At 38.5% G+C, this 27,987-nt stretch overlaps 1 protein-coding gene across 3 annotated transcripts in view; it reads left to right on the top strand.

Moving 5' to 3' along the window:
• Window positions 1-27,987, top strand: part of LOC120458090 (neurogenic protein mastermind) — a 68,005-nt gene that overhangs the window by 6,522 nt on the left and 33,496 nt on the right. For all 3 annotated transcript variants that reach the window (XM_039645609.2, XM_039645608.2, XM_039645610.2), the window contains exon 2: window positions 8,294-8,501. In XM_039645609.2, the coding sequence (XP_039501543.1) occupies window positions 8,473-8,501 (29 nt within the window). In that variant the 5' untranslated portion in view covers window positions 8,294-8,472. The remainder of the gene's footprint in view (window positions 1-8,293; window positions 8,502-27,987) is intronic.

The following is a 27,987-nucleotide window of genomic DNA, read 5'->3' on the forward strand; positions in this document are numbered from 1 at the left end:
ATTCTACTTTTAAAAACATGTACTCAGTGTAAGGATATCACTGCTATAGCTATAAGATTTGTATTGTATTGTACTATATTTATTTATTTACTGAGTACTTGCTGACTTTTATTCTGATACGTATATCTCTCCTTAGGTTGTGAAATGCCAAGGATCTCAGGACATGTTTTCTGCAGACAAATCAGTTTCACACATGACTTGAGTTCAATTTCAATGGGGAACAGCAGCAGTTTATTGATTCTGACGAGTGTCCATGTAATGGCGCCTCAAAGTATGCAATTAATGGTGCGCATTTTATTCTATTTCGTGTCATTTCATTTCGATATAATCGAAATACACGCCCCAATAATCCGCATTGAGCACTGCGACTGAGATGTGTAATTAAATTCAGCAATGTCCAGAAATAGATCAATAATGGTTGGGGCCCACAACACCTGTTTGATTGAGTGGTAGCTCGATTCAATCGCCTCCCTAACAATTTATTTACTCTTTCTTCTGGCCCACGATTTCAATCAAATTTTGGTCTGGAATTCCGCGTGCCAAAGTGATATTCAATTAAAAATGTATAACGCGCAATAAGCGCTGGAAAAAGTGTCTATAAAATTTGTAATACCTCGCAGATGAATCTTGCAAACTTTATTATTAATTGCACATTTCACTCATTGAGTTTAAAACGCGTTCATTTACTAAAGGCATACCCCACTTTTTGTTGGTAAATAGGGTTTTTTACGCATATTAGCAACAACTATATATATGGCTTTTAACAAAATATAGAGCAAAGGCAAGCGAAAAGTATCTGTGTGCGAATAAATATTTCTGTGCGTCATCGCGCAGCTGAAGTAGGAAAAGAATTTGTTACTTTTTTATTTTGTTATTTTGTTATTTTGATGACCATCCAACGTTTTTGAGAACTGGCGACGTGGTTCAGTTTAAGTCGAGTGCTCCATAAAATAAGTCCACACTTATGCAGCCATTGCAAATGGATTCGGATTCGTTTGTGTGCATATACATATATCTTGAATATGTACATAGTATATATAGTATATATACATATAAAGCATCCGCATTATGCAGAAAGAGACTGAACTGGCTACAATAGAAAACAGTTTGGGATTGGAATTTTCTGCGCCATTTCGGGCACAAAACTAATTTGCATCCAAGTGTAAACAATGTGAATATATATATACGAATATGAAGAGATATATATACATATATGTACATATATATAAGCCGCAATTCGATTGCCTGATTAGTATCACAATATTAGCAATCTGAAATTTCCTTGGATGTATTTTCATATTTTCTCACTAACCAGAGTATTTCTCTATAGTTATTGTGAAATTGATTGTATCTTTAATAGAGACATCTGCAGTCTATAAACAAATGCCTACTTATCTGCTCTTTGTGGTGGGCCTGTCTGTTATTTATTTAGCTTTTATGTAAATTTAATTCGATTGCTGATTTTTTTTCTTTTCTTGCCTACTTCATAAATTTACTTTTTGTTTGGGGTCTTGGTGTCATCTTGACGTTTAGCAGTTGGAGATGGCTCTTTTATCGAGGGCTTGCTGTTTTTGTGCGTTACTTACTGGAAAGTGAGTTATATATGTACGTTTTAAAAGAATGGCAATGGTTAAATGATGTCAGACCTTTATAATTTATAGTGGATGTAGTCAAAAGTTAAGTAAGAAATATGGAAATATGTTACTGTGATTTTCTGTGAAAACATATTTATATTTAATCGGGTTCTATTGCTTGCTTGCTATTGCATTATAATTATCTGTATTTCCTACCAACTCTAAAACTTCTGGGTCATTTCCTGTAAACTGCTCGCTTGAGTTACTTTCTGAATGTTGCCCAAACTAATTAAGTTTTATGACTACAAGTTAGCTGGCTTTAATGCCGTTTCCTGATCCTTTACGACATTATTGTTTATGACAATTTACACACTCTTACGTAGGGAAACATACTTTAATGGCGAACTAATAAAAATTTCTCGCGATGTTTTCTCAAGGAAAACCAATAAAAATGTCGCTGACAAATGAAAGTTTCAAGCGCATTCGTGTCAGGGAAAATGCGTGACACCTAGAGATAATTGTATATACATAGGAAAACTGGGCCTACTAAAATAAAAGGAAAGAATTATGTACGTGCATATGTATAAATATCAACAGTTCGGTTTTGGTTCAGTTTACAATTTAAACGACCGAGACTAATTTTCACACCAGCAGCTAATGTCAACACAATCGTTGACATTTTGTCAGTGAAAGCAACTAGCCAACTTGACAAGAAATGGCAAAAAAAAAACATTTCAATTGGCAAGCCAGCGAAACAGGAAGCAAAGTGCCCGAAAGGAAAATGAGTAATGGAAAATTAGCAGACAGCTTCTAGGTGGATCGCATTCCCTCGCCGCCTCTTGTTTTATTTGATTAATTACCCAAATTTGACATTAACACGTTTCGGGGCACAAATGAAGCAGAAGGCAGCGATATACTCGTAAGCACCAGCCTCGCCAAGAACAAAAAACTCTTGTCCAGATTCTCTGGACCAAGTGATTAATGAAATGATTGAAAACAAAACGCGCAGCAGTAGAATCTCAGTCCGTTTTGTTATTTCTTTTCTTTTTTTTATCTTTGGACTTGGGCCGTACCGAAAATCTGACCACCAAGGAACTAAAACGCTTCCGGGCATTTGTTCTTGGGGAGTTTCGTTGATGCTTTTTGTCTTTGCTCCTCCAAATTTCTCTGGGGATCACGGATGGCAAAGGGGGATAGAGGAGCAAAGATTCATTTGCTTAATTGAGCATTTCAAGCCACTTTAATGAGGAATAATAAAGCATACATTTATGTTAACTGGTTTGCAATGGTTATGTAATATCATATCCGTATAATTAGGTTTGTTTTAAATTGGAATAATCACTTTTTTGTATTTTATCTATTTTATTATTTATTTATTACATACTTGGTTTACTTAGTTTAAAGAGCATACACTCATTCGGCAAAGTTCTTTAAACATGGTTCTTGTCTGATTTTCCGTTCTGTCCGTCGGATGGTTAATGATTCTTGTAGCCATTCGGCTTGCATGCTAATAAGCAGTTTGGACCCAAACGAAATATATGAAAATTAATGCTTCGGTTTTGCCTAATATACGACCTAATGTTTCCGACCGTGTCGAGGGGAATTTCGTGGCTTAAACCGTATTGATTAATGCCAACATTGTGGCTGTTCACACTCGGCAAACCTGTGGATGGGTTAACCTAAATTGATCAGTTCGGTGGTGGTGGGTATTTCCCACATTTGTGTTTGCTCAACCTGAACGCACATTTGGCCAAGTGCGCAGGATAATCTCGAGCCATGTATATTCGGTGTCTATCTGTCGATCGTCGAAATAATACGCACCAAGTATATGTTTTCTTTCGGTTTGCTGGCTTATCAGTGGCATTTAAACAGCTGCATGGTGTCCCCCTGGCAACGGTGGAAAAACGCTTACAAACGGACTTCAAACGGCTTCATTTTGCGGCTAATAGATTCCGGGCACGTAAACCCGAGCATACGGATTTTGGCCACTTGTTGAAAACAAAGACTCCACGGGCGGGTTTAACAGTACCGCCACTCGAAGCTCTCTCCCTGCGATATGCAAAGCATGTGCCTCCGATTCAGATAGTTTTATGTGGCCAGCCCCTATGGCAGCTCCCATTACTTCACGGCCCATAGCATTTGATAGCGGCACATTACACGGCAACATACAACATATAATATACATACATATATGTATGTAAGTGGCTTCTTGTGCAATTCTCTCCATGCGGAAGCACTTTCCCAAAATTGATTAACTTAAAACCAAGCTTGAAGTTTGCCTTGGATCCATTAGACGCCCAATGTTGAACAGTTAAACTAAAGTTATCTACTTAAAACACATTAATTCCTGTTTCTCAAAGATTCTAGTGCACCGAAAAGCAGAAGATATCTCTGCTGATCTTAACTTGATCTGAATCTTTGAGACATGTCTATACATCCATATCCGTACGCGTTTCATTTGCCTTGACTGCCTATCGTGTGTTGATTTTATTTTGTAAATTTCTCTATTTACTTAACATTATTAATGTGTCATTGTTATTTTTGCTTTTAGCCTTATTTATTTTCGCTGTACTTGTATTCCTTATTTGGGCCACACATTTTTGTACGTCGTCTTGCGTACGCGACAATAAAATAATTTTTACGCCGAATGTTTCTTTTTTCTTTCTTTTTTTTTTACTGTTTGTGTGCACAGCCACGAGCTCGCAGCTCGCAGAGGCGGGCAAAAAAAAAAGAAAAATACGAATAATGAGTTTATGTATTTTAAAACTGACCTCATTATGGAGAAAAATTGTTTTTGCACACACAGCCGTGGAAGGCAAGGAACAAGTTGTTAACAAATGGCACTTTATAGAAGTTTTGGCTAGTCCAAACCCGAATGCCTGACACACAAAAACACAACGGAGTACAGTAATGTTAATAATTATTTAGGGCGATAAGCTAACAAAACAATCGGAACCAATAGCTGTAATTTATTTGGCTGATAAAGTGGGAATTTCGCTTATCTCGACAACCGATTCGAGGTCTTTTATATCGTCAACTTCGATTTTATTCACGTTCACAAACCGCATATCGGTTTAGGGCAATATTCTCGGTTTATTCTGGAAACTAAAGACTCAATTAATCATCCTTTAGCTGCAGAGTTCATAACTTACGCACGATTTACGGTACAAGTCTTTTCCGTTTGCACTTATATAAATAATTTTTATTTTCGTTTATTTATTTGTTCTGGTATCGGAAACGTTTGAAAAATATGTCACGTAATGTTTGTGAAGTGAGTTGCACCGAAGTGGTTTTGGAATTTTGTGGTGTTAGCAGAAGGGGGAAGTAATAAATTAAACAATTATAATAAATTAAGAAACTGAATTATTGCATCATTGAGTTTTAATGATGAATGTGCGACAGGAAATGTAGAAAAGTGTTTTTATTAGTGTTGTGTTGCAACTTGAATTTCATCTTGATACCACTGCCTCTTGGAAATTGCAAACTCGCGGCATTATCTCATCTCTGTCGAATTTGGCCGCAACTTTGGCACTCACTGTAATTTTAATTTAATTAAATTCTAAGCACGTCTGGGAAAAAAAAAACATAACCAACAACTGTAATTACGTTTTTGCAAAATGCGAAGCAGGGGAAAAAAAAATGCTCAAAGAGACGGAGAAAAATTGGCAAGAACGAAGAAGCGAGGAGAATTCTTTTGAAATCTTTGCTTCCTTTTTTTTTTTTGGTTTGCCACGAGTTGGAGTCTTTCTTCCCCCAGCCCCCAAACCACAAGCCCCGCCCACAACCACCCCCTCGCAGCTACAGCGTCATCTTGGCGGTTCTCTAAACGGTGATTTAGCCATTATGTTAACGGTAAAATGTGCAGAATCTCCTGGCCATGCGAAATGGAGTTTCTTCTCTTCGCTTTTTCGCTTCTTCGCTGCTGCTTCTCTTCTCTTCTCGCGATGGGGCCCCAAAACCGGTCGGTCTCCAGGTAAAGGGGGCCTTTGGGCCGTTGGGGCTTTGGGCCTTTGTCGTCGTTCGCTTTGTGCAACTGATTCGCTTCTTTCGCGTGTGTATGTTGCATAACCCGCGTATTAAGTTGCCTCGTTGTCATCGCCATCGCCATCGTCTTGGCCAAGTTATCGCGTCTCTCGGCTTCTGTGTTGTCACATTGTTGGACCGCTTAGCTCGGTTCTAAGCTGGTTTTCCAGCGGCGAGGCGGCTAATTTGCTACGCGCTGCACTCAATCACTTACACCGACAGTTGCGGAAATACAAATAAACATGCTTTTGTTTACTTACAAAATTTAAAGGCTATAAATAAAAATGTGAAGCGAAGGAAAAGGAAAAAAAGAAGGAAACCCAGGCAAGGAAATGAAGATAAGTGAGCCAAAAAGGAACATTTACCATTATCACAAATTCATTACTTCTTGTTTACATTTCCCCCTCGCTCGCTCTCCACAATTTTGTCCTTGTCTGCGCTGATAAAAATAAAGTCCAGTCCACAAACAGAAAGAATTTCAACGCGTCTCGATGCGACAATAAAGTAAACAAACTGAAATTGTTTTCCTTCGTCATATTTTCCTTTCGCTTGTCTCGTCTGCGACTTGTTGAAACTATTTCAAGCGCAGAAATCAACTTAAGTTCCCCCTCATCAGCTCATCAATAACATCCCAACTCTGGCGCTCAATTAACATGCTTTTGTGAAAATTTATTGAATCTCTTCTTTAATGAAGTGCCATGTCCGAAGGCTGTTACTTCCCTTCCAGCCAAACGTGTTCATCGATTGGAAACACTTTATGCTGCTGATAAGACTAAAACTAGTTTTAGAATCTTTAAGCGACATATTTTTGTATAAAAACTGTAACTAATATGCTCGAAATGTGTGTTTTCTAAAGTTAACATACATATATACACTATTATTAATGAATCTTTGGTATAAATCTATCTTAATAACACATTTCTGCTTATGCTATTGCCCAAGTAATGAAAATTCCCAACAAACAAGCAAGGCAAGGATATTGCTTCCTTGTTTTAATCAATCAAATGGCAAACAGACTGGAAGAAGTGATATCAGGAATTCTGTAAATTGTTTTTGCGCTCGCACGCAGTCGTCGCTTGGCGTATCTAGCAGATACATGTGTATCTATGCATCTGCTAGGCTCGCACAAAGCAACAATTATAAACAATGACAAGAGCAGCAAAGCCAGCAGCAGCAGCAGCAGCAAAAACAACAATGAAATGCATTATTATTATCAGCAAAAATACATGACAAAAGAATGGGCAGGGGAGAGGAGAGGGGATTTTTGATGGAGATATATGTACTTGTATAGGGAGGGAATAAGACGGGCAGATTATGCTTCTGCTGCTGGCTTTTGTGCCACGCGTACAGGAAATTATATGAACAAGTTTCTGGAGCCCGAAAAGGGGCGACGGGGGCAAAAACAATGAGAAAAACGCAATGCAGTCGCAGTTGCTGCAGTTTTTACATACGTACATACATACATATACGCGTACATATGCATATGCATGTACTTCGTATGGCAACAGAAAATGTTGTTGATGTTTAAAAAGCAAATACAATAAAGCATTCTCATTCTCCTCATGCCACGAACACTTGCATACATGCATAAGTATTTCCCGGCCGAGAATGCTACATGCGTGTGGAAAACTCTTTTGGGTGGTGGCTGACGAGTTGAGTATACGACACGTTGGCCAAGTGAAGAATACGAATGCGAATACGAACATAATAACAAATAGCTGAGCGTAGAGAGCGAGGCAGCAACTGAAAAATGAAACTTTAATTTGCGCAGAGTCTGCAGATAATACATCAGCTCATGGGCTTATATCAGATGATTTTGTTTGTTTACAAGAAGCTTACGGCAAGAGTTCGCCAGGGTAAATCGGATTTAGTCAAAGCATTTTCTTGTCAGTTATTTAAAGTTTAAAACCCAAATACCGAACGAAACTGCAGTATTTCCAAATTTAAGCTGCAATACAGGATTGTTTGAAACATTGTTCTTTTTTAAGTATAAATAAAACAGTTACATTTAAACACAAGTCAGTACTTAACAACTTAGTTGCTTGTTGTAAAAAACACTTTAATTAAAGTACGAATTTCAGACTCAACCCCTTCATTGTCTTCAGCCCCTCGTGGCTCTCACTTTGAAACATTTTTCGAATTACATTTAGGCTTAAACCGTAACCTTTGCTGGCCGAAAAAAAAGCTTTGGGGGAATGGCGAAGATAGGGAACTTACACTTTGCCCTCGGCAACACAAAAGAGGCCTCAGTACCTCCCTCATATTTTTTTTGGACCCATTTTCCCTTCACCTTGCACAGACACACACTTGGCGCCTTTTACTCATTTCATGTCTTGGGTTTTGCTAGGGTTTTCTTCTCTTTTTTTTGGGGTTTTCATCATGAGGCGGATGGTGATGATGATGATGGTGATGGAGATGGAGATGGAGAAAGGGGGCTCGGCTCGGCTTGGCCCTAAGTGTTTCTTGTAACTTGAGTCTTGAAGTGGCCAGCTGGCATTTGCTTTTGCCAGTTTTTCTTGTTTTCGCGGGGTTCCCTGTTTCCCTGTGTGTGTGTGTGTTTTTCTTTCAAGTGCGGCAACTTATGTCAAGCCTAGCGTTTTGTTTGAAATAATACTGTAAAATGCCCGAACAAAGCGAGATGTACACAAAAATGTTAATAACATTTTCTTTTATTTTCCCCTTTCTCTCTTTTGCAGTGTTTCATTTACGTTTCGTGCGCGAATTTTATGTGTAGACATCAAATAAACGAATGCAAAAAAATTAGCAGCATCATCATCAGCGGCACCAGAAACAACAACAACAAGCACTATAACAACAACCAGAACAACGAAGGGCACATCTAACGCTGCGGCTAACAGATGAGCCCCAACAACAGATGTCAATTGCTGCAGCCGAAAATGCAGGGTAAGTTTGGAAAATAAAGGGGATACGGATGTATCTGCTTGGGGATCCCAATGCCAGAGGGTTCGAACTGGAGCCTTATGGCTAATGAGGTAAATTGGATGAAACAGAGGCAGCCAAATGGGGAAAGATCTTAGAGGGGCTTATTGGCAGGGGAAAACTTAAAGAGCATACGTGACTTTAACTCACCAAGAAACTGAAGAAAAACATATACGTTTAACTAAATGTTTCCTTTTTTAATAATAATTAAAAATAAATATTCTATATGTGTAAGATACATTTTCCCATAATTAATAATTAAAATTAAATATTCTTCTGTAGGAGGCATTTTCACATAGTTTAGTGTGTTTTTGACACCGAACTTATTAGCATTAAATGTTGAGTGTTTGCAGGCAAGGCAGGTTTCAGTGCTGAAAATGCAAAAAAAGAAAAGTAAAAAGAAACCATCATTTATCACAGAGGCGATAGCTTCTTATTTACCCTGCCCCTCCCTTCGGACGTCTGACTGGGCTAGACATTTAATCTAAAGTGCTATAACCGGGGTCCTAACCATCATGTGCCAGTCATTAGGAGCTCATTGAATATTGCGACATCACGCCCCGACAAAATCATTAATTGCACGCTCTAGTCGGCGAATCTCTCGGATACAGATACAAATACAGATGAAGATACAGATACAGAAACAGAAACCCATATACCTCGAGGCGTAGCACGTAATACTCGTGCTCTCCCCGAAGACTGCATTCTATCTCTAAGTGACCCCTATTTCCCCCGGTATTCCCCGTATTTCCTATAATATTTGGCGCATATTTTGGCATTTGATTTATGGCCCCCAATTTGCTGCTGCCTTCGTCTTTGGACTTTTTTCTGATGTCTCCGCTTTCGTTTCTTGCCTTCATAATTTCTTGCGTTTTTTTTTTTTTTTTGTGGTATGTATTTATTTTACTTTGGTATTTTGATTGAAATTGATTTTATTAGTCTTTTTATTAGTTTAACTTGACTGCAGTTGTGTGTGAGTGGGAATTATGTGGCTGGATTTTTATGTTTTTATTTTCGCCCTCGGCTCGAGTTTTACTGTCGTACGAACTTGTTTGGTGTTTTGGATATCTATTACAAGTGCCATTTGGGATTTCAAAAGCAGTTGGTTATGTAGAAAGGGCCACTGTAGGTGTTAACGAAGTTTTTGGTTCAAATTCCAATAAGACTTGTGCTATCCACAGACTTTCCCGGCAATTTACCCATTTTTCCAGTGGAGGTTTCCAACTTTTCCCCTCAATTAAATACAAATCGAAAGGCACTCATGCAAATCATATTATATGCAATCGTTCAGGCCCAACAACTAATTAAAAATTTTCCATATCTAAGTACAGTTACTCTTCACTTTGGGCAAACAATTATTACAACACTAAACAGCTGGTAAAAAAAAAGAAAAATAATAATTAAAATTATATTATTCAAAGCTTTGGCTCGCAATTAAAATGAGAAACATGAATCGCTGTGGCTTCAGCTTGGTGTTTATGTTTTGTGGCCACTAATTGTCATTGAAAAAAAAAGTGAAAGTGAGCAATAAGAGTGGCGATGCGGTACTTTTTTATGTTGTCTAGTGTAGACGCAGCACTTGAGAGCGCAAAAATGTCGAGAAAATGGGAAATCCATCAATGACTACGTTGTGCTGTTGTGATGAGCAATCTCCAAACATTTTTCTTTGCCAACCCAGTCTAAAATTAACTTTTTGCCCATTGTTTTAGTTTTTCTTTGCAATATTTCGTAGGTCTATAACATATATATATATATATATATATTTTTTTTTTTTTTGGTATGTCAGTGCAGCAACCATGAAATGTGAAACAACTTTATTTCATTGTCAGTGGGTCTCTCACATGATGGCTCTCTGGAAAACCGGCTCAAAAGCGCCTGAATATGAAAAAGAGAAAAACCAAAAATGATTACGCTTGTAAGCCGAAACTAGAAAATGAAAGTGAAAGTAGGCCAAACTCATCAGCATGCTCGATTCCCCGACTTTGACTCCGACTTGAGCGACTTGAGCTCATCGGGTCTCAGTGTGTCGGTAGGCCTATCTAATATCTCCATGTACATGGACGCAGAAAACAATGCAATCACTCTACTCCACTCCAATCCCTCCACTCCACTCCGCTCCAGTCCACATCCATGTCGACATTACTCCAGCTCGGTAACGGTGGCTTCGATGGTCGCTGGGGATTTGACTTTGCCTCACTTTCGTTTTCATCGCGTCGGCCTATGAAGAAAAGTGAAAATAATTTAGTGAAAATCGTTTCTATCTGCGCCGCAGCGGGAAAGTGAGTTTGGGTTTAAAGAGCACGCTGGTTATGAAATTTGTCTGGTGTGGGGATTAGTTATAAAAGGGTTGTGTGTTTTACACATATCGGTATATAAAAAAAAAATATTTTGTTTTTTATTACGCAGGTCTTCTTTTGCTTTATTAAAGAGCCAAGTATTAGATTTCTATAGAATGAGTAAAATGTATTTAAATTCAAGTCAAGCCAACTGCCCCTTGACCATCAGTAATTAGCCAAGTGACCGCAGTTTTCCCACCAAAACCCAGTGATTAGGTCTATGCTCTAGAGCGGCTTAATCCATCCTCTTCCCTATAAGAAGATTCCATTCCGAACTTTTCTCACAGGCCGAGTGCATTTGTTACTTTGTCCACTGGCCACAGAATAGGACCAACTATGTACGACAGCAAAATAAATGGCGTGGACTACGATGGGCGAAAGGAAGTGGGGGAGTGGAGAAGTGGGCAATGGTCAAAGCATCTATAATTTACTTTTTAAGCGCCTGAAAACATACTTTTTCCATTTGGCAACAGCAATTTTCAGGGCACCAACAACTGCAGCAACAGCGATAGCCGATAGCCGATAGCAGCCCACACACAAACTGAACATGGAAAACATGGGAAACGGCAATCGACACTTGGCTACGCCCGGCAACAAAAATGAAATTCGCTTCCCCATCATCGCAGTGAGGCGCTTCTCTCGCCGAGAAGAAATTATAAGCCGCTTACATAACAATCAATGCGACTAAGACTGCAGGCCCACTTTGCCCTGAACAGCGGCGTCCTCGAAAAGGGGTTAGGAACTTCCCTAACACTACCAGAAAACATATGTAGATCTTAAGTTCAAGCACCAATCCTAGAACTGTACTAAATAGTTGAGATGGTATTGGACCTTAAGTTAAAGCATGGTATTGGGTCATAATGTCTGTAGTTTAAGCAGTATTAGTACATGTATATAATGTTTATAATACTTTCATGGTGCATTTGATACATTCGTGTTGTACTAACCCGTTTCTTTATATTTCCCCTGATGGAGCAGCTATGCGAACTACGCCCCTGTTTCGTAGGCCTCCAGTTAAGTGTGAGAATGTTGCGATGGTTTTTTGCTCGCCCTAATTGCGCTGGGCGTGGCAGGCAAATCAAATTTGTAAACAGATTTCGTTGCCACGGAAAGGGGGGATATAAAGACCCTCTCTGGGTTGCCTTGCTAAATTTTCCCTTGTTGGATGCAATCAGGCAACTGGCTTGAGGAAAATTCCTAACACAAAAAGCGAAAATACCAAGAAAATGGGAGAAGAAGAACTGCTCGTCTCGTTGACGCCTCATAGGAAACTTTTTTTATGACTTAAGCTTTGTTGTTGCCCTGATACTTTGTCATTCCGTAGCTGAAATGCTTTGGCTTTGGCTTTGGCTTTGGCTCTGGCTCCCCTAACCCCCCAAAAAAAAACCACTTCCCCAGAACCCCAAATGGCACCCACAAACTGTCCGTTTCATGAAAAGCATTGGCGCAAAGAGAGAAAAAAAAAATTATCGCATTTTATTTTCATCCTTATCAGACGCATTTTCCCTCTGGCTCACTGCCTTTGTGTCGCCTAACCAAAATTTATATGCAGACAGCGCGATATTGCAGTTGGCGTTCCTTTTCCCCACTCGTACATTTCGCTCTGCGAGTTAGAAAAATAATTTTCGCCTCTGTTCTAGCAAACATGGCACTATTCTTTATTCTTTGCCTTTCTTCTTGGCAAATTGCTTTCAATTTCTTATAGTTTTTCCAGACTGCGTTTGCTGAAACTATACTTATGCGTACACTAACAATACAAAAACCATTTAATACGGAGAGAAAAACGCAAACATTAAATAAAAGTGTGCTTGCAGTTCCCCGTCTTAAATATTTGCTCAACATTTTTATCACTGTAGCTGCGTACTGCATGTAGAAAAATAAATTCTTTTGTGACTGTGGTAAAAGTCATATAATTATACTGGCTTTCTGGTAAGCTTAATTTATTGGCTCTCAACGGAGTCTATAACTTTTGCCAAGTACAAAAGGCAGCTGTAGTCTTGAAAACTAGAACTTTGAAAATTTAAACAACGCAAATCATGTTAATAACTAACAGGTCAAAATTCTATAGATACATTCTCCATGAATTCTTCAATTGATTGAAAAGTTACATCAGCAGGCAGTTGCCTGGGTTGCCTGGAAAGCAGGCAAGTTACTGGAGGCCAAACAACATTTGATATGCAATCCGTCTGTGTCATTAGCCTAATATAAATATAATTATTTTTGGGCTTTTTGGCGAGAAAAGCCTACACAGCAGCGTCGAATGAAATTGAATCTTATATTGCCACCCATTGGAGAGGTGGTGAGCTGCTTAGGGGATACATGTCAAAATATTAATTACAAGCTGCCTGGAAATTTGCTCATGCTGACAAGCAGAAAATTTGTTATATGATCCTCGTTGTTTGCAGACAGTCAGCAGACAAGTCGGAATCCTTTAGGTGGAATGAGCTAATTACCCAAGCCAAAGATTTACAATATTTTGTTCATCTGCTCTTGCACTTTACACTTAAACGTTTACGAATTTTATGGGTTTTTTTAAACAACAGCAGTCAGTTGTCGAAGCTCACACATTTATTAAGTTCATTCCAAACTGCAACTGCAACTGCAACTGCGTTTAAATATTAAACATTGGGCCAATTGTAACCCTTAAACACCTTACACTTCCGCTGCTCACTTTTAAATTATTGAATATTTCGACTTGAGTACTGCGGTTCGGCGTTTCATGTATCGATTCCTAACTTTGCCAATGCATTGAATTAATTATTCATTCAGTTTTGCATGGCTAATCGGATAAATAGAGCCGTTTGGGGAAAAGTTTTTATTTAATTTGCTCAGAAATGCGCCGATGGGAGTTGTAAATATTTAAGCACATTCTTATGTCATCACTTGGAAAACGTATTGATTATAGTTAAGCATATGTCTTGTCCTGACATTCTGAGTCACAGCTATTAACATAAACAAAAGAATGTCAGAATAGCCAGCCAAGATTAAGCTTTACTTATCATTGGATCTTTTAATGATCTTATCCCTGCAATAAATGTCTCCCCGTTTTTTATGGTGATATTTACCTTTCCTTGGGCTATTTGTGCTAGAAGGCTTGGCTCAAACTCAAGCCCAAGGTTTTGTGACTCAAGATCGGCTAATTACCCATCGAATACGTCAGTTTTACTTCTCCTCTGTACTCCATCAGTTGGCATTCCTACCTCAATAAAGACAACTTCACCTTCACAGCCAAAATGTTTTCTGCAAATCAAGTTTAAGCCCAAAACCAAAAAATCGTTTTTTGCTTGGATTTATTTGGTTTTTTTTCTTGTGTCGTTTTCGTTGCGCCGCCAAAGTTTTTATACCCGTTACTCGTAGAGTAAAAGGGTATACTAGATTCGTTGAAAAGTATGTAACAGGCAGAAGGAAGCGTTTCCGACCATATAAAGTATATATATTCTTGATCAGGATCAATAGCGAGTCGATTTGCCATGTCCGTCTGTCCGTCGTCTGTCCGTCTGTCCGTCTGTCGTCTGTCCGTCTGTCCGTCGTCTGTCCGTCTGTCTGTCCGTATGAACGTCGAGATCTCAGGAACTACAAAAGCTAGAAGTGAGATTAAGCATACAGACTCCAGGACATAGACGCAGCGCAAGTTTGTCGAATCATGCTGCCACGCCCACTCTAACGCCCACAAACCGCCCAAAACTGCCACGCCCACACTTTTGAAAAATGTTTTGATATTTTTTCATTTTTGTATTGGTGTTGTAAATTTCTATCGATTTGTCAAAAAAAATTTTGCCACGCCCACTCTAACGCCCACAAACCGCCCAAAGCTGCCACGCCCACACTTTTGAAAAATGTTTTGATATTTTTTCATTTTTGTATTAGTCTTCCAAATTTCTATCGATTTGCCAAAGAACTTTTTGCCACGCCCACTCTAACGCCCACAAACCGCCCAAAGCTGTCACGGCCACACTTTTGAAAAATGTTTTGATATTTTTCCATTTTATTATTGGTCTTATAAATTTCTATCGATTTGCCAAAAAACTTTTTGCCACGCCCACTCTAACGCCCACAAACCTGCACTTCTACTAGCTGAGTAACGGGTATCAGATAGTCGGGGAACTCGACTATAGCGTTCTCTCTTGTTGATGTCTATAAATGTTGGTTAAGGTTGGTTTAACTTTGAAATCAAGTTTATACTAACAGCGAGCGACCGTTGTTGTAGTAGCTGCTATTAAATTATGGTTTCGTTTGGGGTTTCTGTTTTTTTTTTGTATTTTTTCTGTGTTTTTTTCTATTTTTCTAAGGGGGCATGAGGTGGTTTTTTGGGTGGCAGGTAGCAAAACATTAGCTACACTTCTGTGCTGCTTCGTTTGCCCGCTGTAATTTAATGCCTTTGTCTTTATGGGCTGGCTTTCGTATCCGTGAGTGCGATCTTGCTGCCATGCTGGGTTTTCATATGGGATGTACTCTATAGCGACGTGGGCACAGTTAAATACATAGATATACAGATGGTTCGTTTTTTGGTATCATTGCCGGCATTAGACACGGTCTGATTATTTGATAAATGCACAGATATGTAAGCGATGGTATTAATATAATAGCGAATTATGTTCAAAATGTCATGCGTTGCAGTTTTTTTTTTAATTTTCCATTGTTTATACTTGTTTTTTTTTCCGGAAGAAGATCTATTTAAATGGTGAATCATTATTTATTGCCATTATTCTGTTAATTGCAAGTTTCTGGTTTTCGTTGCAATTTTCTTTGTGAAAAAGGTACATTATCTTTTAATTGATATTTATCCATTGTGGTTTATGCGATATGTTATGGCCAATACCCCTTATTGGCTTTGGAACTAACCAAGATAAACACATTTCTTGGCCAGAATTTCGAGGGACAAAGGGTCGGTTGCTCAGTCGTGTGCTGTGCAAACTTTGTTTTTATTACCGTATTACTCATTTATTGCTCGCTGCAGTTTGAAACAATGAAGTCGGGCATGTGGGGCATGTGGGGGATATGGGGGATAGCGGGGTGGAGACACCGATTGGGGAACGGAATGCCGTAGCATGCGTACATATATAATTTTACGGCTTCATTTCGGCAAAACCCAACACAGAGAGAAGCCCAGAGCGAGAGTAATAATAAAGAAAATCATATAAATGAAAACGAGGGAACCAACGAAAAAGTATATATATGTATATATGCATCGTATATGGAATCGTATAAGAAGAATAAGAAGAAAATAATAATAATTTTTGCCTTGGGGTAGGTCATGTCTCGTCTCGCTCCATCTTCTCCATCGCCGCCTGCTGCATCCACAGCAGCCCAACACCAAATGTAATAAAAGCTAAAAGGCATCTCTGAATCTCTTCACACAGACACACGCTGCATTCTGAGCATCTGTATCTGTATCCGAATCTGCGAATGTATCTGTATCTGTGGATCCGTCTGTCTGTCTGTCTGCCTGTCCGACTGCCGCTTCGTTTCATGTCTCATCAACGCTCTGAAGACTTTTCGGTATGCATCAGCATCTTGGGGCCATTGAAAGCAAGCCCCAAGTCCGCCACTCTCCGCCTCTCGCCCCGAAATCCCAAAAATCCCACCCATCGGTGCACATTTCGTTTTCGTTTATGATAAAAATCCATTCCATTCCCCCCGACCCCATTTACCCCAACCATAAACCGACAAAAACTTTTACGACAATGAGCCAGGCATTTAGTTTTTATTGTGACATGAACTTTCGAACGTTTACATATATTATTTTAAGATTCGATATGAAAACATTAGCCACTTCTTTCGCCAGGTTCGACTTTAATCTTGGTTACCATTAACATATTATTCTCAATTATGCAAATGACGGCTTTCTGCGTTTGCCGGCCATCAATTAATTTAATGACAGCAACAATGAGGGTTTATTGCTGCATAAATTATTATTAAATAAGTATTTGACATCGCTAAAATCATAGCAAGAGTTATTTGTACATTTCGCCGAGTGGTACAAAATATTCAAATAAATGTTTGTGTATGCAAACTAACAATTTATGAAATAATAAACTAGTCATAAAAATAGTTAATTTAAAATTCTACAGTATCGCTGGTAATTGAAGAACTTTTGATAAATTAGGAATTATTTTTCCTACTTTGCGAGTACAAATCAATTAATTTTTCGCTGTAAATCAAAGTAAGCAAAAGAATTAATAAGCTATTAACTGGGAAACAATTATGCCAAGTAATCTACAGAATTGACTAGAATTACTTATAAACCATTAAACAAAATAATTGACATTCAATAAAATTGAAGGCTGGAACAAACCAAACCGATGTTCTCAATATTAGCAGTATTAATTAGTGATTTTTTCAATAAAAAATAACCTTTAAATTACTATTGCTAATTATGAGTGTTTTATGGCCGATTTTTGTAATTTCAAAGTTAATTTATTTATAGTTTCGTGGTTGCTTTTTGCCACATTTATTTGAACATTCATGTTAATTACTGCAACTTCCGTTTCACAGAACTTTCAAGTTCGACTCATTACCATTGTTGGTCTTTGTTCAAAGTTTTCCTTGTTTAATTTCAGTGGCGGAAAAAAACAACCAGAACAAAAGGCATTTACTGCGAATTAAATTATTAATTGGATTCTAGCATGTAAGGATACTTTTGTCTTTTGTGACTCTTTGAATGGAGTTTTCAGTCTTACTCAAAGCATTTTTTGGGTGCGGTTTTATTCATTTCCTCTGCTTAAACAGCGGGAGGTGAATTTTCCTTCTGTTTGTCCCCTCCCGCTGCCCGTGCACTGAAATTTCCCCATTTTCCATTTTCCAACTGCACTTTGCTGCAGCTGTTTTGTGTCTTTCAGCTGTGCGCGAAATTTCATGAAAATTGCTTCTGTATTTTCTCTCCACCGCGGCATTGTTTGTTTGTGTGTTTTTCATTCGCTTTTTTTTCGCGAGCGTTGTTTCTTTATTGCAATTAAACATGCAATTTGGGGCCAGACCATAAAGCATACATAGGTGCAGTCTGCCCATTGTCATGCACATGTATCTGAATTCGAATGAATGCGAATGAATGCGGGGAATGCGTTTCGAGTGATTCACAGATTTTCATTTTACTTTCATTGTGAAGCTAAGTTAGCTTGAATTCTATGGCGGGCATAGAGTGCTAATGAATCGTGAACAATGTAGCAATGTTTAAATTGGAAACTTCTATGCAAAACTTTATTGAAAATCATATTTAGCATGCTCTTATATGCACTAAATGATCTCTTATGTTTCATAAAACACTTACTTTGAAGTGAAGTACTGTAGACAATTAAGTTTGTATGCAAAGAATGTTACCAATTTACATTTTTAAAGAAATGTGCAGTAAGTTGGAAAAAATGCCATCTTATTCTTCAAATTAAGAACTTTTAATATTTCATATAGAATGCCAAGAGAATGCCTTAGTTTGTCTGCAAATTATTTGAAATGTAGCGATTGCCTGGCAGCTCTTTCATGCGTCTGGGTCTGGGACACCACGCTTCAATTCCTGACTGCACACGCGGCGTATACGCAATGGCAAGCGGGGAATGAGATATTTTTGCGGATTTTGATGAAATGTCTGCGCTGTTCGGCTGGCATGATTTATGACGATACTATTGGCAAGATTATGGACACACAGAGACCAAGACAAATGTGCGGCAGAGCGACGACAGCTGCAATTTAGAAATTAAATTTGCCATGCAACATTAAAAGAACTTCAAGGGCGGGTAGCAGGGGGAAGTTGTAGAAATTGGGGGAATGTAAAGACAGTGATTCAAAGTTCCTAAGAACTTGCAACGCCTTCGCCTTCTGTTGCGGTTGCTGCTGCGGCTGCTGCTGTTGCACGTTGCATGTTGCTGAAGGGGCGACACATGTTGTCGCGCTGTTGGCAGTGCTCTAATATCCGGCAGATACAGCCCGAGATTCGGGATAAAGATACTCTGGCTGTTGCTCCGCTGTTTTTGTTTTTTTGCTAATAATTCATTATCGCTGGCGTTTTGTATCTGTATCTATGTATCTGCAGCTGGTAGGTGTTGCCATCCCTCTCTCCCTAACCAACTTTTTACGTTAATTAAGTGCAATAAACTGTAAAGCAAAGACAATGAACTTTTTCGTCAGGGGTTGATGCGTTATTTTTTTTTGTTTATGTCTCATATATATTTTTTTCGTATTCTCCGTGGTGACGTCATGGGCGCCACATTCATTTGCTGACTTTTTGTTTAACCAAAAGGCAGAGAGTAGGTGGCTATTACGCTACTAAAGCTTCGAGTTTAATGTCCTCTAAGAGGGCAAAACAAAGGTGAAATATTTCTCAGCTTTCCAATGTAATTTAATGGTTAGAATATTGCTTAAATGCGAGAGAAATATAACTGTGATTTTATAGAAATTCTCCTGATCTATAATCTATACATTTAAGAATCACTTGAAGAATAAGAAGTGAGCTTCATAGAATTCCAGCAATTTATTGAAAAAATAAATGCAATCGCTCGCAAGCTGAGCAAAGAAAATTTCTCTGGCATGGCAACTGTTCAATCATGAGAAAATTGAATAGCGAAATTCAGTGTAAATCTTTTGAATTAGCCAAACATCATGTTTCACTCAAAACGGCACGAACTGTAAAATATTCTAAGCAAATCGAAAGAGTGAGTGGGCGGAAAATGGGGGTGGAAAATAGGGAGCAAGTGTCGGGGAAAATCGGAGCTCAGCAAGGACAGCCATCGAATTGACACAGCCTCAGAGCTTTTCGTGTTGCCATTATTGTCAACACTTGTGGAGCCTTGTCCTCTTGTTGCCGTCGAACATGTTGGTCCTTAATTTATGCCATTGCCAATGGTAGTAGTTGTTACTGTTGTTGTTGTTGGTTTGGCCATCGTGTCCTTGTCTGTGTCTGTGTGTGCCAAAGGATTTTCAAGGGCTCCAGCCCGGACTCACCTTCGACCCAATAACAATGCCAGGCACTCAGCACCCAGCACCAAAGCCTAAAGCACCTAACCATCCATATTCCGTTTTCGAGTCCCATTGTCAGCTTTATTTTTCATTTGGCCGCATTGGCTGCGTCTTGTTTATGATAATTTTTTATGGCTTATTGTATTTGATTACACGTGCAGGTGTTGGGCGATCAACAATAACAAAATCAGCCACTGACTTACATACAAGTACGAGTATATTGGTCTGCTGCTATTTGTGGGTTTCCCATTGTTCGGCTGCCTTTTCCAAGAGGTTTCCATTTCTTTAGAATTGCTTTTCCCCAACGCAATACTAACTCAATTTCGTTTTCTTCTCATTGCAGGTATGTATCGAAGGAAATTGAACTTAATATTACATTGATTAGCGTAAGTTGGTACAAGGATATGCTCATTTCAGTTGAATGAAACAAAATGGAGCTTTCGTGGTAAAAATCTTAAGAAATAAACTAGAACGACTAAACTTTAGTTTTTAGTTAAGACTTATATTGTCCTACAATATAACAGCTTTTCTTTAGCTTCAGCGAGGAAACCTTAAATCTTTTTTGAAGTTTGAGCAACATTTGCTTGGCTAACTTTTTGGCCGCAGGCGAGGAACAAGTTCCGCCAACATCTGTTTGCAAAGCCGGCCAAAAGTTGTTACCAACTTTCAACTGGCCAATTGCTTTTAGCCGGCTGCCCGTTGCGGTTGCTGTTGCTTTTGCTGTTGCTGTTTATCACAACTATAAATCTAAAATGGCATTTCCGTTTTTCATTAAGTATTGGCTCTACAAGAACTCATTTCATACGATTCGCCCCCGTTCTTCGCCAGTTATCGGCGCTTATTAAAAAAGTTGCTCCAACCAATGCAATATGAGAGGAGCCATAAGATGGATATGGATATGGAGACCAAGGCACGGACAAATGACGTTATTTGTATTTGCTATTTGGATTTACGAGGCGCGCGAAACTCGAAAAGAAACTTTGCAGAAAGTCATGCAGTAAAAGCGGTTATGAAGGGCATCAATACATAACCTTTAATTTTTAATTTTTAAAATATTATATATATAACTTTTAAAGTGAGTGCATCAATATATTAGGTAATTGTGGTGTACCTCTTAACTGTTTAGTTTTTAAAACATAATGTGAGGGAGTATTTTCACATTTTTAAACTCTTTTGCAACAGCTAAATACATCTTCTTTGAATTTAGACAAAAGATACTTTTTGTTAAAGTATCTTAGGAATGTAATATTTCCTTTAATGTAGTTTATTTACTTGATACATTTTTTGATAAATTTTCTGTTTGGAGTAGTGTTATACCTCTTAGGAGGAGTGAGGCCCCAAAGAGGACTACGCACACATGCGAATCCCCCGTAATCCCCACTTCACCTTTACTTCATTCCACACTCTCTTGGTCACACACACACACTCGCAGTGGCTCCATTCCAGAAGTCCACGCTTACGTTCGTCTTATTTTTTTCGTTTCTGTTGGCTTGCATCGCGTTCCATTCCGGCGTTCCGCTGGCCGCGAGAACAGTTCTGCGTTCTGTGGGCAAAAACACAAAAACTGCGACGCAATTCTGACGCTGAACTGTACAGTGGAGGACATTGACATTTTGCATTTTCGTTTCGTTAGCGCTTTTCGTTCGTTTCTCAGCGTGCGAGAGCGAGCGAACCGGTGAGAGAGGGGAACGGCTGAGAATGGCCAGAACACGTTGCCTTCTGCCAATTTTTATTTTTCTTTTTTTGTCCCCCCCTCGTATAAAATAATTCTTTTCCAGCCCTACAACAACTCATTAAAGTTGTGATAATGCGCGGGTTTCATGTTCCCACTTTTGAGAAATCTCGACACTTTTATGGAGCATTTTGTGGTGTGGAATCTGTTTAATCTAATCCTCGTTTATTTCAGACTCATTCCCTCGATCTTTTTTTGCGAAATTCAAGGCAGTCCTGTGGAGATCCATGATCTTCCCGAATTCCAGATGTTTTCCAGTCACAAAAACAAAGTTCACTTCTTTCCAGTAAATAAGCTTCATTCTATACAGCCATTGTCAAGTGAATGGAAATACTTGCTATAAAAATAAAACAAATATATAAAAAACAAAATTAAATTATTATTTAATTTTAAATGTACCTAGATTTTATATAAAAAAAAGTTTATAATAAAATGCTTCTTTGCTCGTTGTTCTTAGAACATTTAGAACATTTTATTTTTATATTTTTTTAAACAGCTTTGTCCTATTAATTTCCCCTCGCCCACAACAAATTTTCATTAATCGATTAGTTTCCGTACTTGGTTTTATGGCAATCAAAATAAACATCAATCCCCCAATGTGGATGTGTGAATAAATAATACCCATTTGCCTGCCTCCCCAATCCAAAATTCGCATCTGAAAAATTCAGCAAACTATTTCTGCTCAATTGCTGAAAGCTCCCATTCTCATTTTTACACTCGTCAGTTTTGTGTGTTAATTAAAAATGCGATCTCGGCTGTTCATAAATCTTGGGGCTTTCATTAAAAAGACTTTTACTTGATTTGATAGCCACATTGAGAGATTTATGAATGGGTACGAAATTGTGTTGGTAGCAAATTTAATTAGTTTCTCTATTTTGAGTGTACTTTTAATTTTCCACGATGGGTTATGATTGGGTTACATAGCGTTTTTCATGTTGATAAGCCAAGCGGCAGGCCACAAATACAATGGTTGTGGTTACACGTATCCGTATCTCAACGGTAGATCGCAAATGTTTTTGGTTGCGGAAACTATCGCCCAGTTCCTTGAAAAAGGAACACATATTTTTAGTGCAATTTCAATTTTTTTAGACCTTCCAAATGACCTTCAGCTTTGGCCTTACTCCAGCTTTCTCCATTTTTTGTATTAACATATTTCCTCTATAATTTGCCGTATTCACAAACCTTGTTCCTTATTTCGGGTAACTTGTGGCTTCCCTGACATCGTAACATGCTATTAATGGACTAACCCATACCTCTTAAAAAGTAATAGTAATGAAATCATTAAAACTTCAAAATATTTCGAAGAAAAACTTATGATGTAAAAAAATATGTATATATGTATGTAACTTTATAAGATATTAAAAGTATATAGGTAAAAATTGATGAATAATAGATAGATATATAAATAAATAGAATAAAAGCTAGCTATGTTCATTATATTTATATATTTAGACATCATAAAAAGATTGCAATGAAAATAGCATAGAAGAAGGCAGTGGCGAAACATAAGTAATTAAAAGAAATCAAGAGGGTGAAAATGAGATAGAGTGATACATAGATGAAGAGAGGGGAGGACAGGGAATCCCACATGGAATTGAGACCCTATCCCAACCGGCGTTTTCTTTCTTTCTGCTTTTGATTTGCGCTAGTGCTGTTGTAGCTTTCTTTTGGCGTCATCATGAATGAGGCGAGATGACAATGAAACACACTGCACACTGAAAGCTGCACAGCGACAGGGCGACAAAGCCACAGCAGCTGTTTGGATTCCCAAAGAAAAGCTTTCTCCGTGCAAAGAAAATGCTGTCTTTGCAAAGGCAAAATGACGCAAGCGACATAGCCACAAGAGCGGGACAGAGAGTAGGAGAGCTTGAGGAAGATAGAGAGAACGAGCGAGCGAGTTGCTAATTGGAGCAAAACAAACACAAACAAAATGGCAATGGGAATGTTCCAATATCCCGCTTCCATTTCGTTCCCATTTTGTTGACGTAGTTTCTGTTTCTGTGTGGAGCTTCTCTTCTTTTCGTTTTGCACTGTGGTTGTTGTTGTTAGGTAGGTCGTTGCTGTGGAATTGTGAAGGTGCGAGTGAGAAGGAACGCGCCTGGAGGTTGTCTCCACTGCTTTCAATTTATTATTTTTTTATGTTGGTCCTTACACAACTGTAACTCTAATGCGCCAGGATTTAATGCTGCTCTTTCGGGACTTACACGACCCCCTCTCTTTGTTGCTTCCTTTTTCTTTTTGCATAGTTTTTGGATTCTCTTTCGTCGTCACTCTCTCTCTTCGTTCTTATCATTGCAATGATCTCGCTACGTTTTAAAGTGAATTTCAATGTTTGTCTGCGACTTTTGCCGCTCTCTCTCTTTCTTTCTCTTCCTCTTTCTCGCCTTTCTTTTTTTTTTGCCGCCTTGTTGTGATGCTATTACGTCACGTGGGTGTTGCTTCTGTGTGTGTGAGTGCTTTGCATTGTTGTGACTGTTTGCTCAGATTCTTTTAGATGCGTTTTATAAATTATAGTATGTTTTCGAAAGATGACGTAAATAAAATTAAAAAAACTCGTTTAATTCCTGGCGATCGGCATTAATATTTCTTTTAAGTCCCTAATCTAAGTACATTAAATAAACTCACTTACCTTCAACAGCTAAAAGCTTCCTGCGTTTTACTAAAATATTAAATTATAGTGCCCTCGCGGGGAATAAATCGCATTTAAGTCACCTTCGGCTTTTTCTCATGCAAGCAACAAAATAAAACATAAAAAAAAAAAAAAATAGAAGCAGTGTTGCGAGGCCCCCAAACTTGGCCAAAGCTTTGAAGTTTAACTTTATCGACAGGAAACTTCATTATAAACGACATTGGCACACACACTACAGCACGACTAACGGCAATTGCAGTGGGGCAAAGCGGCAACAACATGGGCAAAAAAGCGCCAACAACATGGCCAACTTCAACTTGACTTGGAACTGGCTGTGTGGTAATAGGCCGTCTGCATTGTTGCCAGGGGCAGGTCGGCACCTACCTAGAAAACAGGCACTGAAAGAGATGGATAGCGAGTGAAAGAGAAACAGAAAGAGCTACACAGAGGGAAAATATGTGTACTATAGCATGTTTATATTGTTCAACATCCCAACATAAATAATTTAATCAATATAATCAGTTTTAGAAATAGAAAATTGAAATTGAAAAGAAATAGTCGGTTATTTATCAGAACTCCAACGTTATCATGGGAATTACTTTAATAGAATATTATTCTATGTCGACTAATTATACAGACTTATCAATATGTAATCATGTATTGTAAATAGGAATATCCATGTAGATATGTAGGTATCCATGTAGTACTTATAATACCATTATCTAAAAGTAATTCATAACTATGATACCATTTAAAAAAGGTTGCAATCTGTATAAGCCAAGAATACAGGAATTTATTGGGGGTCTGACAAGTTAAGACAACTTGTTATGTTTGTTTTAGCAATCACACCCTTTTTTATTACCGTGTAGTTGGAGAAAATATCTGTGTGAAAAAATGATGGTCTATGGGCGCGAAGTTGTTTGGTTGCCGCTTGTTGGAGATACACCGACAATTGGAAGTGTAAAGAAGAGGGTGGTGGAGGGGGCGGTGGATGTCTAACATTGCAACGTGACCATCGCGCATTGCCTTTGCACTTGTAACATGTTGTTGGAGTCGCGTTTTTTTGTTAGCCCGGTTTTTGTTGGCTTTGTTGTAGCTGTAAACTTGTTCGCGTTGCATGCCAATGAGTCGCATTCGACGTCAGGCGGATTTGGTAACACAGATTAGAGCCACCAGCCAATCAAGCAAAGTAGTGAACAAAATCTTGGAGCCCCAAACTAGACACTAAGCCATGAAAATTGTGGGAAAAATAAGTATTTCGTTTATGATTCAATAATTAAGCCTCTTTTATAAACTGGTTTTGGCAAGGTACAAAATTTAGTTTAAGAAAAAAATATCCAATTTGTGTACGGTACTGTTGAAAAAAAAAAAACTTGTTCTTCTTTATTTATTTTATTTATTATTGTGAATGGTTTTTAATTAATAAATAAATATCTCCATTAATTCAGGGATCTCCAAACTAAATGATTTGTTGATTAAATTGAGAAAAAACTTGTTTAGTAGTGTGAGATCAGAAACGTTTTAAGATATAATAACAAATGGTGATCGAACATAAGTCGTATTATTTAATTAGCTGACAAAGTAAAAAAAACTATTTCAAAATTACTTTTTCTTTTCGACAAGTTAACCAAATAAACACTTTTTGTCCCGAAAATGTGTTTGCTGAATTGCAAATACATTTACTTATTATTATGGTTATGCAATTTCCGAGGCACCTGCCCACTGTGCGCACGTCATCGGTTTGCAATGCCTCGTTGTTGTTGTTTTTATTGTTGTTGTTGCACTCTGCATTTGGGGGTTTCTTGTGTTTTTGGTGTTGCACGGCAACACTGGCCTGGTGGCATCGTCCACATCACTCCATCACTTCCATCACTCCATCCCCATCTCGATTCGGACCTTGTCGTCGTTGCCGTTGTAAAGTGGGCAAAAGTAGTGAAAACTCGTTTTCATGCACAGCTAGCCATATTTTGTGTTTTTCGTTTTTCCAACGCTTTTCGACTGGCTTTTGCGTCTTCTTCTTTTTGTCCGACGGCTTTTGAAGTTTAACTACTTTTGGAGGCAAGCGAAAAAAAACAAAAAAAAACCGAACTTTTTATGGCCATCCCGGTTGTTGTTTTTGTTTTGTATCCTTTCAGCCAATGACGCACCTCCCCCCTCCACCCCTCCGCTTTTCCTTTGTTTTCCCGCCTATTTTCTATGCGGCAAGAGAGTGTCTGGCTTTCAGGTAGGCGGCAGGTGGAAAAGGGGGCGCGGCTGGTTTTGGCCGTTTGAAGTCAATGCAAAGTTGCAGAGTAGGTCAGGAATGCAAACGGTTGTTGTTGTTGCTGCTGCTGCTGGTTGTTGTTGCTTGTTGGTTGTTGTTGTTAGTTGTCGGTGCTGTAAGTTGTTGTTGCTCGTGTTGCCAGTTGTTGTAACTGGTTGTTGTTGCTGCCTTGTTGAACAAGGCTAAAACAACGAGACGCGCCTACTTTGCGACTGCACTTGCCTCTGAAAAAAAATGAGTGTTGTGTGTATGTGTGTGTGTTTGTTTGCATTTCTGTTTGTTGTCAGGTATTCATTTTCCGCCTTTTTCTCACTCTTCTCATATTTATATTTACCGTTAGAAGCCGCTAAAGTTTCTCGTTTGACTTTGCCAAGATGGCTCTTTAGTCGCTGCCTTTATTCGCTGGTTAGGGCCAACTCATCGACCAGGTTTTCTTTTTTCCATTTCACAGACTGTACAAAGGTAGTTTTGGATATGTGTTTGCTATTGTTGTGGCTGTAGTTTCAGTTGCTGTTGCTGTCATGTCATAAAATTAAATTAACAACATGGCTTGTTGTTATTTTTAGCAAAGTGTTACTCTCTTCATCCTTTTTTTTCGCTGTGGGAACTTTTCATGGATGTCGAAAAGCTTGCTTACCACTTTTGGCTGAATGGATGAATGGCAGTGACAGTTTGACATGTTTTTTAAAATGGCGGGTGAATTTGTTCGTGGCAGCAATTTGCAGAAGCTAAAAGAGCTTATGGTGTTGCATAATGAATTAACTAATACTTATGGATACTTTCTTTAAAGAGAAATGAAATATTTATCAAAAATTACACATGAATCGATATGAGGTAAAATAGTGATGAACTTAATGCGAACTTAATGAGCAACAAATGAAAATCTCTTAATTTAATGTCATAGTGTAATCTAGTTTTTCAACTGATTTAATTAGCCCAAATCCAACTACCATTTAAACCTTTCAAAGCCAAGCTAATCCAACTCATTTGAATTTTTGCAACTTGATGGGGGATTTTTCTCCCAAGGCACATCAAAACGAGCTGTGACAACTCTTCCACTACGCTTGGCAGTGAGCCATTAGTGAACGAGTTTTTGCGCCCAGTTGTCTAACAGATACATTTGTATATCTCGCTATCTGTCTATAGATATGTATCCAGCGGATATGTGCAGATGTGCATAGATTTCTAACAGTAAGCCGCAATCATGCAACATCCTATGCCATTCCGCTGAAGTCGTTAACTTGTTCTTTGGCGACAAAATAGCATGGAACATAACTGGCCACGTAACTTTGTATCTGTTGGATTCTAGCTGTATCTTCTGTCGCCTGTAATTAGACAAAACTAATTAATGTTGCATGGAGTGTGTGCCACGTTCACGGTGTACGACCAAGTTATTAACATTCTCGAAGATTAGCGGAGCAAGAAACTCACTTCACCTTTCCCTTTCCCCTTCTGTAGTTTAGCCCAAAAGTTATTAATTTTAAAGGCAGCTTGGGAGTGTGGGAGTTAATGAGACACTGTCGTGGGTAAGGATTAGTTGGCCT

Source organism: Drosophila santomea, chromosome 2L (assembly GCF_016746245.2).
Source record: "Drosophila santomea strain STO CAGO 1482 chromosome 2L, Prin_Dsan_1.1, whole genome shotgun sequence".
Classification (NCBI taxonomy): Eukaryota; Metazoa; Arthropoda; class Insecta; order Diptera; family Drosophilidae; genus Drosophila; species Drosophila santomea.